This window comes from Pseudonaja textilis, chromosome 3, assembly GCF_049901715.1.
Source record: "Pseudonaja textilis isolate UNSWEBS1 chromosome 3, rPseTex1.2, whole genome shotgun sequence".
Classification (NCBI taxonomy): domain Eukaryota; kingdom Metazoa; phylum Chordata; class Lepidosauria; order Squamata; family Elapidae; genus Pseudonaja; species Pseudonaja textilis.
This window is the reverse complement of record NC_141992.1, coordinates 109,357,366-109,373,711: the sequence shown is the minus strand read 5'-3', so window position 1 is coordinate 109,373,711 and position 16,346 is coordinate 109,357,366. Positions and strand designations below refer to the sequence as shown.

General features: G+C 42.4%; 1 protein-coding gene across 2 annotated transcripts in view; it reads right to left on the bottom strand.

The window, feature by feature from the left end:
• Positions 1–3,950: 3,950 nt before the first annotated feature.
• APBB3 (amyloid beta precursor protein binding family B member 3) overlaps positions 3,951–16,346 on the bottom strand; it is a 49,830-nt gene continuing 37,434 nt past the window's right edge. For both annotated transcript variants that reach the window (XM_087930564.1, XM_087930565.1), the window contains exons 8-12: positions 15,258–15,345; positions 14,356–14,439; positions 7,111–7,226; positions 5,224–5,412; positions 3,951–4,342 (exon numbers count right to left, since the gene is read on the bottom strand). In XM_087930564.1, the coding sequence (XP_087786690.1) occupies positions 4,115–4,342; positions 5,224–5,412; positions 7,111–7,226; positions 14,356–14,439; positions 15,258–15,345 (705 nt within the window). In that variant the 3' untranslated portion in view covers positions 3,951–4,114. The remainder of the gene's footprint in view (positions 4,343–5,223; positions 5,413–7,110; positions 7,227–14,355; positions 14,440–15,257; positions 15,346–16,346) is intronic.

Below are 16,346 nucleotides of genomic sequence, written 5' to 3'. Positions count from 1 at the left end.
GCCTCCTGTCAGTCTCCGGGCGGAGTTTGTGGGGGAGGAGGGGGCGGGGCCCTGCCGTCGACTCCGAGGACGCTGACGCTCCGTGACGGTTGATACATCCGGAAGTGGGGCATTGCGGCTAGGGTGGCCTTGGCGCGTAGGGAGGTTGCAGGCGTTCTTCTGAGGGGCGAAGACCCTTTTGGAGGAAAAGACGGAGCGAGAAAAATTTTTTCATCCATTTCGTTCCGTTTTTCATAAAAAAATGCAAAAGTTGGTATCGGGGGCAAAACAAATAAGAATTTGTTACATTGTAAGCCGCCCAGTGTTACCTGTGGTAAGATGGGTGACCAATAAATTTTACAAATAAATAGGAATAAAATACAAAACAGAGAATTTAGCTCGTAAGCGTGGTCCTGGAAAAATGTTATATGAGACTTTGCGACAAATCTATCAGTTGCTTCCTGGGAGTGGGGAGAGTGTTTGCAGGGCAGGGTCCAAAAAATCAAGGTGCCACAACAGTGGGGTCGAAGTTCCATCTGTTTTTTTAGTTATGTCACAATTATTTTTTAACACAACCTGCAGACACCCCTTCATTCATCTATATACCTTGTTTAAAGAAACATATTTTACCGTGTTTAACACAGATACTGTAACCTTTAATAGAACATTCCATAATTCCTCTCATCTTTGGGGAGTCTTTGTCCCATTCACCTGTACAGACTGCTCTCCTTTGCCAGACAATTTTTTATTATCTTTGACCAGCATAAGATAGAAATCTCAGTACAACCACAGAACATAAGAACAATGTCAGATTGGGCTGAGTGAAGAGGCAAGACGAGTCAATAGTAACAACAGCTCTTTATTGAGTAGACCAGTACAACGAAGTGGTCTGGCTGCCCTACAGCTCTCTTTATAGAGAGCTGTCTGACAGCTCAGCCACTGAGGTTCCTTGTCACCCAATAATTTTAAATCTTATTTTCCTGCCTTGGAACTAAACCTGAGAAGTCCTGTCATTCAGCTTCACTCCCTATTACCATATTCAACACCCCTCCCCTCCTGGAAGAGCATTATCCAATCACTGAAGTTTATTTAACATAGTCATGTAGGTAGTGGGGTGACGGTGGGGTTACCTGATCTGTGCAGTTCAGTCAGTTCAGCAGCAGTGGCCTGGACAGTCAGGCCTGCTGCAGCTCTAGAGTCAGCTAATGGAACTGGCTGCAAGTTTCTGTGGGGTGTGGCTGGCTCCACCCAGATTAGATTTCCAGGGACTCCTTGCTGGACTCCTGGTTCTTCAGCTATGTGTGTGCATTTGAGATTTGGGTTTGAGCTTAGGTTAGTTGGAGTTTCTGTTTGTGGTTTGTCTTGTATAGAGACCTTAGTTGTTAGGGCTGCCCCCCCTTCTGGTTGTCTTAGTACCAACTGTCCTAACTGTCCCCTGAGTTGATCAATGTGTCTTCTCCATATCTTACCATCTTCTACTTCTATTTAGTAAGATCAGGGACCCGTAATTGCAATTATTTTGTCAGGGACCCAGACCACACCTGTATAATTATGGGCATACACTAAATCTCCTGGATTAAATGACCAGCGCTGGCTGATCGAATCAGTGGGTACTTCTGTGTTGTAATTCGGGTGCAGTCTGTCTAGTTTTGATCTGAGTTTACGGCCCATTAGTAATACGGCTGGGCTCCGATTTGTGGTGGCGCTAGGGGTTATGTGTTGCACTAGGAGAAATTTGTCTATTTTTGCTTACCACTCTCCTGGTCCCATTTTTGCTAGGGCCTCCTTGGTTGACTGCACCATCCATTCTGCTTGACCATTCATTGCTAGATGCAATGGCACGGACAAGGCATGACGGATTCCCTGTTCAGCTAGAAAAGTTTCAAAGTAATTAGCTGTGAACTGGGGCCTTTTGTCGGAAACTAGAATGTCCAGTAGTTTCATTGGGTCTACATTATACTGAATGATATGACATGGTCACTCTCCCACAAATTTTCTGCAACTTCAACCCCTCTATCATTTCTCCTGTCTTAGTAAGAATTCTACTTCTAGTAAGAAGTATAGTTCTCCCTCTACTTCCCTCCTCTACCTTTTGGATGACAAAGTTGTCAGCTAGGTTATTTGTTACACATCATTAATAAAATTATTACTTTTAAAAATAATGCTTCTACAATTCACAATGTGAATTGTGACAAATGCCTCTGTGGTAATTATATGTCTGTTGATGTATTTGTCCTGAATAAAATCATGAAATCATTATTAAAAACTGAATAAGAATAAGCCTTGTATCATTATGTATAGTTCAGGCATAGAATCAAAATCATGTGAAGTATTAGTACCACTTCATAAAACCCTAGTAAGGCCATGCATGGAATATTCAACCAATTTCAGTCACCACACTACAAAAAAGATGTTGAGACTTTGGAAAAAGTTCAGAAAAGAGCAACTTAGATAATCAAAGGCCTGGAGACTAAAACGTATGAAGAACATTGCAGGATTTGGGTTTGGCTAGTCTAGAGAAAAGAAGGACTGGGGAGAACATGATAGCAATATTCCAGTATTTGAGGGGCTGCCACAAAGAAGAGGGGGTCAAATTATTTTCCAAAGCACCAGAGAGCCAGACAAACAAATGGTTGGAAACTAATCAAAGAGAGAAGCAACCTGGAATTAAAGGAAAACTTCCTAAAGTGAAGACAACCAGTGAAATAGCTTCCTTTCAGAAATCATGGGCGTTTCATCATCACTGGAGATTTTTAAGACGAGACTGGACAGTCACTTTTCTGAAAGTGACAGGGGGTTGGACAGGGGGTTGGATTAGATGACCTGCAAGGTACCTTCCAACTCTGTTAATCTGTTAAACCACTGTTAAACCTCCAAGGTCCCTTCCAGTTCTATTCTAATATTCTATTCTAATAGCTTTGTCTAAAACTGTTGGATCAAGTCAGCAAAACTTGGCTCATTTACACTATATGCATTCAACCACTCGTTTGAGCACCAGTAGAATTGTCAGGAGATAGAGACCAACATAAAGCAAATATAGCTGTAATATATATTAGTACTTTATTTGCACAATGTAGACAGATAAAAAGTATCACTGAGGTAGACTTGAGTCTATCTTCATCCAGGATTACTTATTAAGTGAAAGAAAAGGAATTATATCAAGAATGAAACTCAACTAAAAATGGATTTGAAGATCCATCCTTCTTCCTAGCAGTGTCATCTATCCATTGTATAGATCCCATATATGTGATCTAGCAGTCATTTTCACAATGCTAGTGCAACAGGCATTCAATATTACATCTTTTGAAAAAGCAATCTTCCTTTTTATTATTTCTCTCTTGTAAGAATAATCAATGTTGGCTCATCAAATGATGATCTGAGTCTAGATGATGCTTCCAATTGAAGTGTCAGACCGGCAGAATGGCCATGTTATAAACAACCATCATGTATGCAAGAACTAGGCATGCATAGTTTGCTTACAAACGTTTTGTTAGAAAGCACTGGGATTATGTGCACCATTTGGGTTTATTATCGGCAGGTCCTTGTTTCAGAAGACATTTGGGTGGCATTAGCTTGAAGAATATTGATGTCAATTATTAATTTTCCAGGAATAACTTCAGATCAATAATTTATATTAAACCAAACATGCACCTAGAGAGTCAGCAGGTTTTTTTCCTTCTCTTGAGCCTGTTTTCCAGTGTCACATTCCAAGAGTTCAAACTACAGCTAGGAAAGGAACAGTGTTAATGTCCATAACTTCAACTATAAAAAAGTTGTGTGTTGTTACTGAATGAAGATGAATCCCTGGGCAATTGGAGCAAGACTTTTAAGTTTACGCAGTGATTATGATGTTGCTTGCTCTTAGTAGCAAGCAGCACCTTCAAATGTTTTTCGTGCAGCATTGCATCTCCCCTGCCCCCGAGTTTCTATGTAGCGAAGAACTGGAAGAAATATGCGTAGCATGTCCAGAATCTGTCAGGATCCTTCTTAGGATCCAGTTTTGTTTGGCTGTATTGGTTTTTTCGCTTCAGTGAAGGAGTTTCACAAACAAAATTATGCTAGTTACATTTGTAGCCCGGACATCAGAGGACAGTGCCATTAAGGGGCATTCAGACCACCAGACTTTGTTTCCATCTTAGGAAGTGGGTAGCATGGAATGTTTTTGGCGGAAGGTTTCAAAGAAAGAGAACATTCCCCTCTTGCATGTTGTGGCCCCACTGCTGGTTTTCTGCAAGGAAGGTCCTGTGATGGGAAATGAATAAACGGGTGAATCGAGCGACATTGTCCTTTTCAGCTTCATTATGGAGTGTGAACTACTTTTTGTTCTCATTCGTGATGCCACTAAGCACTTTTGATACTGGACCTATCAAAGAAACACATAAATTGCAGTGAATTTAGAGGTTATATAGCCAGTCATGGTTTACAAAAATCTAAATTAATGAGTGTTTTTTGTCTTAAAAATCTTCCCCCTATCACATAAATGGCAAATACTCATTCAATTTCCTGTTGACTAAAAGATTTCTTGTTGTCTCTCATTCCAGTTTGACTAGGTTAAACCTTGCTTAGCTTTTTCAAGTTCAGCCAAGATGCTGTAAGAACGTACAATCCAGTAAGTTATTTGGAGAATATTAAATATACTGGTTTAATTTGTAAAATATTATGATTTAATTTGAAAATACTAATTCAAAATTGCATAAAGGATTCTGCAGCTGGAATTGGCCAGGCATTTTATAATTCACCTATATTGTGATTAAAGCTAAGTTCAATTATTTGGTGATATTCTGATTTTTCTGGCTAGACTGTCTTATCAGATATGATGCACAACAATATTATATCAAACTATCTCAACAAAAATATTTATTTGATTCTTAGGATGCCACATAATGTTTAATTAAGGTCTAACTTTCTTTCTCTTTTTCCTAGAGTTAGGCTGTAGGAAATGGTTCTGGCAAATAGTTTAGAAGTCCTCACTTAGACAGAATAACATATTTCAAGTGGTTTACTTTAGATGGCAATAATGCAATAACAATTTATTCTTTTTGACAAGATCCTTGATCTTTTTATCTTCAAGTATTTCAAGAGCAATGAATACTGAGCCAGAAAACAATGTCTTGGGTATGATGAGGAGTAGAACTAAGAATGGCAGGAAGATAAAATGTATCCAAGCTTAAGAGGAAGCTTCTTTAGAAGACTAATACTTTTCCCAAAATCTGCTCTGGTTTGTTTTATTTTCACAGCATTTACCATACATGCAGCCTGTACTGCTTCTGAAATGGTTCCAGCATCTGGTTCACACCAAAAGGCCGTGCATTGGAAACGTTGTTTCCCCATGTCCGCAATAAGTCCAAATGTGTGGGCATCTCTCCCAATCCCAATGAAAGTCACATAGCGTACTTGACATTCCCAAATGCAGGGATCTTCCTCCTCTTCAGCCTTAAAGAATATAGAACAATCCAATCAGATTACACTAAGAGTACTCATTGCATTTTATTCCAATTGTTCTCCAGGTACTAGATGGAAGCTTTAGGTCTTCACACAGAAATCAAATTTATACTTTCTTTTTTTAAAATCCCTATTCCTAACACAAAAATGAATTATGTCATCAGCCTCATAAATGTGATACAGTGAATGTAATGCCCTGGCAAATTCAAACAAATCACATTATGGAGTATAAATCCAGCAGACAGGGCTTGAAACCTCTAGTTTATAGTTTAATGCAACATATTAAAAGTAAACATTATTGGAAGAATAACATAATAGGGCTGAATTGTTTTGTAAATGTACTGTGAATTCCATTCTGCAGAAAGCAATACTTAGTGCTCATTGAAACCAGTGGAACAAATAGGATGTAACTGTACCTGGATTTATCAACCATCTCTGAAAACTAATATTTTTGAACAGGATAATGAAGGTCAAGAATGACCCTTTAACATTTATGATTGGTTTTTCAATTTATATTTAATAAATTAGGTTGGACTATAAATAAAACCCCAACCAATGTTAAGGATACTAAAGTTCTCAGTGAGAGAGATTAATGGAAGTTCTAATGAAAATCAGTTGGATTTGTAATATACAACCTAAATATATTAAAATCCAACTGACCTCTATGGGATAACTGACTATAATTGTCTCCCCCTGGAATCAATGGATCATTGAAACATTCATCTTTGGCAGCAGCTTTTAATTCTGACAGCAAATGGCTAGCACAGATTAAAGCAGTACTGTGGAACATTAAGCTTTCTGACCTGAGAATAATTCCATTAAATTTAGTAAGATTTCAATAAACCTAACTATAAATTTACTATAAAGTTGGTAATACATGTAAGTGCCAGTTTTCAGAAAAAATGATAAAAATAGCAATAGCACTTAGACTTATATTCTGTCTTTACAGGACTCTCTAAGCAGTTTACAAATGTCAACTGCCCACAACAATCTGGGACCTCATTTTACCAACCTTAGAAAGATGGAAGCTGAGTCAACCTTGAGCTCATCAGGATCAAACTCCTGGCAATGGGCAGAGTCAGACCGCAATACCATATTTTAACCAGAGTCACCATGGCTCAAAAATCATGGTTACATGACTGTAGGATACTGCAAACAGCTGGGCCCTGTAGCCAAAGTGCCCAAAATGTGACTTGCAGGTGGTATCATAATGGTCACTAAGTGACCAGTTGTGAGTAGAGGACTACCTGCAATCATTATCTGGATTTTGCAACCAAGATCTGATCGGAATCAGCAATCTATGGCCAATGGGCCAGATATGCCCACCAGTCAAAATCATGCAGCTCTTGGTCCCAAAAAGAAATATGCTTACTCAAACCACAACAGAGGGAGAGAGAATGTTTGCCACCTCATCCCAAAAGGGTGGTAGCAGCAGCATGGCCTCTGGCTCCTCTGCAGAAAAAGGGTGTCAATATCTACTCTTAAGTAATAGCATTCAGTCAATGGTGGTGAGAAAAATTCCAACTATCAGTTTTTCAGTCAAGTATCTCCTTGGCTGATTATTCGGTTTCTGGGATATGCCATAGAAGCGGGCCATAATACATACAGGAGACAGATAGCAAGGTCATACTCAGATATTTGGTGAGAAGAGAAAGATCCCACTGTGTACAATATCACAAAGAGTCTTACTTCAGTCTGATCTGCTTGCATCACTGAATCTGAAACGCTAACCACAGCTTGAATCCACTGCTCACGCTTACGGCTGCCCATCAGAGTTTCAATGGCATTATTTAGCACATCAATCCCTAAAGTGCCAAGGCAGGAAAGAAATGAATAAGCAAGCCATTTTTCACCATTAGCTGAAGAATAGGTAATTTCAGGATCCCGGGTCTGAATTCCTTATTCCAGTCAAGGCAACTTTGCTGCTTAAGATTCCTTCCAAGGCCAAAGATGAGGAAAGGTAACTAAAGAAACCATCTGTTTTGAGATATTTCAAGAGAACAGATAGTTTGAGAGAAATATCTATGTATCCCAAAGAAATGTAGTAACTTTAAACATTGAGATTTCTACCATTTCCCTTAACCTCACTCGACAGCAGGGATGTCAAACTCACAGCCCACAGGCCAGATCTGGCCCGCAGGGTGCTTAAATCTAGCTTCAAGGCCAGCCTCGAAATATCAAAGCATCAGGCTGCAGTGCCTCTGCCAGCCAAAATGGCCAATGGGGAGGGGGGGCATTTTTGGCCTCACTGGCCATCAGCAGCACTCTGCCACCAAAAACGAGCTACACAGGCGCACTCTCCCACGCCCTGTTTTGGCTGGCAAAGTGCTGCAGGAAGCTGTCCAGGCCAAAAACACCCACATGCCCCATTTTGGCTGGCATCCATCCTCTCTCCCTGCCCCCCTGCTGGCCTGCAGACGAGAACTACAATGCTGATCTGGCCCTTGAAGAAATCAAGTTTGACACCCCTGTTTTACAGCTTTAACTGCTACACATCACAGAAACTTATAACAGGCACAATAGCAGGACAACATGATGAATTCACTGATTTCTTGACAAACAGCTATTAAAGGGATTTATTATAGATTTTTCTATGTAATTTTTAAGGTGAAATAGAACATCAAAGAAAAGCAGTATTTAACTCTTTGTCCCTTAATCATTTCCTAATCAAATCTATGCCCCAATATGATTCCTGTTACTTCCTGTCAACCCTAACATGGTTTTAACTCAAGAACAAATTACAATACGAACAAAACCAATGGATTTTCATTTCAAGTTGCCAGATCTGAGTTGCAAAATTTAGAGTTAGTAGTTGCTCTTTGCTGCCATGTACTGGGTCAGCAAATAGTTGCAGATATTTGTAAGTCAGAGCGGATAGTGTTATTGATGTGGTCAGTGTATCCAGCGTGCAGAAAAAAGCATTATTGCATAGGAATCTCATCAACTTAATTATTCCTTTTTCCATATACCTGGCAAGATTCCTGAAAAGCATAAACATAAACTGTCAAGATTAAATTCACTTATGATTCCTGTGAATATAATCGCTTCTTAACTTGCCAAAGAACTGAGGGGAGGGAAGGGGAAGATGGAATGCAGAGCTGAAGACTTCAAACAGGAGAGCCCAACACCCACCAAGGAGACTTCTGCAGATGTCAGCCGAAATGATGTAAATAACGTTTTGTTTTAGGGATTTCAAAGTTTCTGAAAGTTTCTTACATTTGTTGGGAGCATTAGTTGGATTATTGACATTAAATCAGGTCTCCTAACCCTGGTTCTATGCAGCCTACTAGGCCACCTCTGAGAGCACTATGGGGAGTCTGGGGAACTATGTCTGGTGTAAAACGAAACACGGAGATGGTGACGAATGCCAGGACAGGTGTGACAAAGGAAGCCCTGGCAACGGCTCAAGCAGATAAGCGGTCATGACCCGGTCTAAAGTGCGAATGGAGAAGGCAGAGCAGCCGGCGACATGGGATGAAGGTGCAGTGGCTGGATCCTTCTACCCAGGCACCGTTGAGCCATGGTGAGGCGTAGTGAGGAAGGTGGCGGAAGCAAAGATTCCCTTGAGTTTCCCCAGGTGGCCCTCATCCTAGGATTGGCCAAAAGAGCTGCAGAATGGGAAAAGCCAGTGGATTAGAAATACCTGGCCACATTACACAGTCCATCAGTGGAGCAACTGAGAGAGACATTTGTGGGGATGGTGCTAATATGACAGATAGCTCAAGCCACCAAGGCAGGAGCCAGTCAAGCCCAACAGTCCCTTCGCCTCCACAGCTTAGCCTCAGCTAGTGGCTGGGGGACTAGCGGCCTGGATACTGCCAGCCCCCAAGAGGTTACTGTCCCACACCAGAGTGGTGCATTAGGCCAGGGCACTGCCAGTCCCTGAGAGGTGACTGCTACTCCACATGGGGGAGCCTGCCAACTTCATGTGCCATCGATAACTATGAGTTTCCAACCCCAGTTGTTCCCACTGCAGTGAACCACAGGATACTGGTTTGCCCAGGGCACTTGGAACCCCTGCTGATAAGAGCCATGTTCAATGGGAGACCAGAGAAGTTGGACTTTTTTCTGAACCGGGTATGGAGCCACATGAACCAGTATGGACCCGTCTACCCGGATGATATTGCCTGCATGAACACCATCGCGGCCAGCCTGGAGGGAGATACAGCAGAGTGGGCAGCTGCATGACAAGGGAGCTTCCAAGCTGGGGAACCCCGATGCCTTCCTACATGAGCTCCAAGCCTGATTCAGGGACAATACGCAGATTTGCCAAGCTGAGTCCGAGATACGCACTATCAAACAGGAGAACAGGCTGGTGACCAAGTAAAACCACGAATTTTGGAGCCTTGCCAGGAAGCTGATGGGGTGACCAGAGTGGTTGCTGGTCTACTTTCATGACAGCCTAAACTGGGAGCTGTATCACATTTACTTGCCCCGCAGAATCTCAGATGACATCTGCACATGGAACCAGCCAGCAACAAACATGGAGTTGGATTTTATAGAGTATAAGAGGCATGGAGGAGCCAAGAGCTGGCCAAGAAAAAGCCAAGAGAAGCATTTGTTGGGTTAGAAGATCCCAGCAGCTTCCTTCTCCACCCTGAGAGAGGCCCCAAAGCATGAGTCTGGGTAGTGCTTCCAATGCGGGAAGGAGGGCCATAGAGCTGTGATCTGCCCAGTGCTCAAGCCCATGATGACCCTGAAGTTTCCAAGCCTGGCAAAGACCAAGAAGGCACTGAAGGAGGAGAGAGAAAAGACACAGGTGGCAAACCAAGTCATAAAGGTCTCTTCCCCAACAACTGAGGGGAAGGGAACTATAACCACCGATGCCCAGCTGGCCCTCTATGAGAGCAACAGTGAGGGAGAGAACGACCTGTTTGTAAGTGGAGCCATCAGCCCTTTTACTGCCTGGGTGGAGATCATAGTGCCCCACTCAGAGTGAAGGGAGTTGTAACAGCCCTGATAGGCTCAGGATGAACCCAATGTTTAGAAAGCCTGCAGACAGTGAAACTAGAATTGAGAGTGGGGAAACTACACCAACCCATGAAATTTGAGCAGGTCAATGGCTCGATCATAGGAGGGTGCCCATCTCCTACCTAACTGAGCCAGTGAGCCTGATAATGGGGAACCACAAAGAGACTATCTGGGTTCATGGTGGCCCAAAAAAGGCAGAAGCCATGATATTGGTTTTGGCTTGGCTGAAGAAGTGGAGACTACAGTATGTTGGGGGAGAGACAGGAACTACTTAGTGATGAGCCCAAGGACCCCAGAACTTACAGAGAGCACAGTGAGCTCCAGCTGTAATTGGAGGGAAGGGCCTGAGCACATGAGAGTGGCCACTGAGTCAAAGCCGAGGGAACCTGCAATCCCCAAGGAATATCAGGACTTCACCAAAGCGTTTAGTAAGAAGGAATCTGATGTTCTGCCACTCCATCAACCCATGGACTGTGCAATTGATATCTTACCAGGGATGAAATTTCTAAGCTTAAGATGTACACAATTACTCCCAAGGAAATGGGGGGTGGGGGGTGGGGGGTGGGTAAGAGACTTCATAGTCACGAACCTTGCCAGGGGATTCATCCAGTCCTGAATGGCAGCTCCCATGCTGTTTAAAGAGAAAAGGAACGGGTTGCTGAGGTTGTGTGTAGATTTCTACAGGATCAATAGGATCTGTGTGGAGAATATGTACCCCCTCCACATCATGAAGGACATGCTGGGGTATCTGTCCAAAGGAAAGGTGTTCACCAAGCTGAACCTAATGGAGGCATGCAATTGCGTGAGGATTAAAAAGGGAAATGCGTGGAAGACCACATTTAACTGCCCCCTGGGGTGCTATTCAAAGTGATGGCTTTTGGTCTAAAGGAGAACCTGTTGTGTTCATATAACTAATAAATGAGATGTTGCATGAGAATTTGTACAAAGGAATTCTGGTATACCTGTACGACATCCTCATCTGTTCTGAGATAATGGAAGAGAATGTGTCCTGACCTAGCTTCACAAAATCATGAAACAGACTCCTTGTCCTGACAAAATCCATTTTTATTAGGCTAATGTAAATTCCTATCATTCACAGCAAAGTCCCAGCAAACAGTCTTTCAAGGGTGAATTACAACCACAGACCTTATCAGGCTTGGAGAGTTGCCAGGCCGATAGCTTCCAAGCGCAACGCTGTAGAAGAAAATACTTGGCAAGGAGTCTCTGAGAGTCATGAACAAACTAACTGTCTCTGCAAACACCACTCCTCTTTCGCTCCTCTTTATTCCCTATGGGAGGGGCCATTCACCATCCACCTGTGTTTTTACTCCAGAGTTGACCCTTGTTCCTTAACTATTCCCTTCTCCTGGCAGCTCTGTGCATGTAAACATCAGGAACAGGCTCCAGCCGTTCTTCTGCCCCACTGATCTCAGACTCCGAAGACAGCTGATAACTGTTGGATGGCCCTGGCTGCATCTCTGCCTCCAACGCAGAGCACTCATCAGAGCCTTCCCCAGACTCCAGGACTGGCCCATGTTCCTCCCCAACTTCCTCACTGTCCAAGTCTTCCACCAGCTCCGCTGGCCACTGGTGGGCCACAACAGAATGTGAGATTATTGCATGAAGTACTTAGGAAACTCCTGGATGCTAAGCTGCATGCCAAACTGTTGAAGTGTGAATTTAACAAAACCAGTCTGGATTACTTAGGGAATAGGGTGTCATGTGAAGGACTAGTGATGGACCTGAAAAGGTGAATGCCATTTTGGAATGGCAGCCCCGCCCCCCCCCGAACTCAAAAATAGCTACAGATTTTTGTAGGCTTTGCTAATGTTATACTTCTGGGGGAGGGGGAAAATTTCCTGGCAGATGTGCTTTCCTGGTTGCCCCAATACAAGAGCACTCAGGAAGAAGTGGTTCATTCCATTATACCTTCAAGCAGCTTGCAGCCCAGGCCTCCATGAAGCAACAGACATGGGAAACCCCTTTAAACCCCGGTGACACCTTAATACAACAGTTAAAATAAGTGCTGAAGAAAGACAGGTGGTTTGGGACCCATTGAAGCCAGATGACGATGAGAGGAGACTTGGCATGGAAAAGTGACAAACTGTACATTCCTGACAGTTTATGAACACAAGTCTTGCAGCAAAGTCATGACGCCAAGCAAATTGCTTTGGGTTTGTAAAAACCCTACACTTGGCCAGGAGGCAATTTTGGTGGCCAAAGATGAAGAAGGACATAGAGAGCTATGTGGTGAGTTGTCCTGTGTGCACTTCTACGAAGCAACGGCTAGGGAAGTCCCCCAGATTGTTGCAGTAGGTGGCCGACCCAACCAGACCTTGGGAGGAAATTGCTATGGATTTTATAGTGGAGCTACCAGAAAGTGAACACTGTGATTTGGATCGTTGTGGATCTGTTCTCTGAACAGTCCCGCTTTGTGGCATGCCCCAAACTCCTATCCACCCAGAGACTGGCTAAGATGTTTGTACAACACATCTACCGACTGCACGAAGTGCCCAAATGCATTGGCTCAGACCGACGAGTACAGTTTACAGCAAAGTTCTGATGTGAATTAATAAAGCTGATAAGGTCTTCCCAGGTTCCATCCAAGTACGAATGGGGCCTCAGAATGAGCTAATGCAGTGGTAGAGCAATACCTACGCTGTTATGTTAACTATCAGCAGCCCAACTGGGTTGAGCTCTTGCCATTTGCAGAGGTACCATACAATAATTTAATGAGTATCAGCACAGGCTTCACCCCATTTAAGATAACCACAAGGATGGAGTTCATGCCTATGCCTTCCTCCTCAGTAACTCTCAAGGAGTTGATGGACTTCCTAAACAGAGCATGCAAAGATGTAAAGAAAGCCTTAGTGAAAGCAAGAAAAGGGTAAAAACAACAAGCAGACAAAAGGAGAGCTCTTCAAAAGGAGTTCAAGATGGGGGAAAGAGTGTACTTATCCACAAAATACTTAAGGTTAAGGCAACTTTGTAGGATGTTGGGCCCCAAGTATACTGGTTCATTTCCTATTGTGAAAATCATCAGTCCAGTCACAGTAGAGCTACAGTTACCCAAGATATTGGGAAATGTGCATCCAGTATTCCATTTCAGCTTATTAAAACCAGCCTAAGAGTCGCAGTTAAGACCAGTGGGGAAGAAACCCCGGGCTTGATCTAGTGGGGGAGAATACTATGAGATAAAAAGGATCCTAGATTCTACTTACTACAACGGGAAATTGCATTCTAGTGCAATGGAAAGGATATCCAAGGGTACAAGCAGAATGGGTCCCACAATGTTAAGGCAGACCAGCTAATGAACAGATTCCACTTGAAATATCTTCAGAAACCAGGGGGAGATGTAAAGAAGAATGGTATGAACTCATAATGATAATATCTGTTTGATATTTTGTAGGTATCCCTTCTTTCCAGGGGGCCAAAATGTCAAGATTGAATTTGCTTATGCTTCCTGTAAATGTTATTACTGCTCAACTTGCCAAAGAACTGGAGGGAGAGAAGGGGAAGATGGAATGCAGAGGCTCCAGATTTCAACAGGAAGAGCTAAGTACCCACCAAGGACACTTCTGCAGGTGTCAGACAAGACATCAACTATTCTCAAAACAAAAGGACAATTCATAATTGGACAATGTGACCTTGTCCAGTGGGAAGAGGGGAGAAATCTATTCTTTAATTATGCAGGATTGCTTGGGAAAAGTTAGATATAGTTTTGCTTTCTTTGGTATTGAAATGATGTAAGTTTTTGCTATTGGAATTTCAAAGTTCTGGAAAGTGTCTATGTTTGTTGGGTTCATTAGTTGGACTGCTGACATAAACCACCAATTGTAACATATAATGCAGAAGTTCGTTTCATAGCTGTAGAAAGGCTAATAAAATAGATCAGATTACACCTTACAATATTTATGAAGCAACTATAAACATAAGTTGCAGAATTCATTAAGAAATACCTACCCATAGATTTAGATACTGGTAAGCTGCCGATATATAAAGCTTTGTATTTCTGAACAGACTGTCTTACAACATCCAATATATCAGCTGTGGGAACAAAAGAGAACAGATTTGTTCTAATCTGTTGTTCAGAGAATAAATTTTAAGGCATTAGAAATAAGGAGATACTGAAACATGGCACTTGATGAGTAATCACGTGATCCTACAGTAAGTCTCACTGAGTTCATTCATTGGTCCTTCAGAGTGCCATCAATCTAAGAAATGGAAGTTTTTATATGAGGTATCAAATGCTGCATTGCATAATAAGGGGGCAGTCAAGAGCACACCTGTTCCTTCATTGTTTGAAAACAAAGAATACCACTGAAACTCCTCTTCAGATTGCCAGAGACTTCAGTCTGGCAGTAATTCTTTCAGCTGTGTTTTGGTGGCAAAGGTGGCCAGCAGATGTGTTCTTCACTGACCATCTCTCTGATTTCCCACCCATTTTCTTAATTCTTCTACAATTGTAGTGGACATTCAATTGTGCATTTTCAAACTGGACAATAGGGTAATTTGCTGTATACTGTGTATTGTGGTTCATGATGCATGAGGAAAGGTATGAGGGACCTCGGATCCTATTCAGTGAAATGATTTACCACACATAATAGTCTGTGAAGGTCAGACAAAATCCATTCAAAGATAAAGACACCAAGTAACAAATGTCAAGGTGAAATTCAACAAATTTTTTTATATAGCGAAAATGCTGCTTCGTGATTCGAACTTTCATCCCAATGCTGAGGTTCTTTCTGGAATAAGTGAAAAAGAATAGTGGTTCCCTAATATAAGGAATATTCACTACATCTCTGTAATTGTGAGGAATAATAAAATGCATGCAATTAAAGAAACTTGGTCTATAATATTGTTACCTTGTAGAGGTATGTCATTTGGAGAAATAGATTCAAGGGTGATGGATCGAGAGAGGCTGCTACTTGCCACTGCTTGCTCAGCCATAATCTATAAGATAAAAAAGCCCATTACAGTTTAAAGCCTATCTGTTTTTATAGTAAAACTGAGGAACAAAGTGCAAGGGCTCCAACTGTATAGGCAGAAATAAGAACTTAATATATCAAGTTTCCCTCCTTCAATAAATACATACTGATCCTCTTATTAGTTGAGTTTACTAACAGGTGCACAAGCTTAATTGGCACTTTTCTGATCAACTATCAACCACTAGAAATCTGGTTCTGAGGAAGCCTGTGAAGAGCATGGTTCAAAAGATTTTTTTCAAAGCATCAACCAAGTGGGACCTCTATTGACAAAAGTTCACAAAATGAGACCAAGCTGCACAATTTGTACATTTTGATGACTACCAGGGATGTTCACAAAGTATCGTAAATATTATGTATGAACAAAAAAAAAGCTTCAGTTATATGATGAAATCCATCTCCATAATGACTCATAAATGTTATCATAAAAGAGGAACTGACCTGAGGTACCCACACTACAGCACTGGTCAAAAGGGCCCAGCACAGATTATACCACCTGAGACTTCTCAGGAAACAACAACTGAATGGAAAATTTCTGGTGACCTTCTACTGCTGCACCATAGAGAATATTTTAACTTACAGCATCTGTGTATGGTTTGCCAATTGCACAGTGGCAGATAGGACAGCGCTCCAGAGGGTTAATGTCAGTGGTGGTATTTGACCGATTCGGCCCGGTTCTGGTGAGCCAGTAGGGGCGATGAGCAGTGGAGACTGAATTGGTTCTCTCCGCCACTCTGCTGTTGGGCCCACCCACCCACCCATGCTCCCATACTCACTTTTATCGGCTGAATTTGAAGCACAGCTGCTTTGCGTGGCACAGAATAGTGCTGCGCGGCAGCTGCTGAAGCGACCAGGATCGTGCAGGCTTGGAGGCGAATTAGAATGCCTCTGCACCTGCGCAAATGCCTCTGTGCCTGCGCAAAGTGCATGTTTGGTGTGCGCATGCACGCAAAGTGTGTGCATGCATGC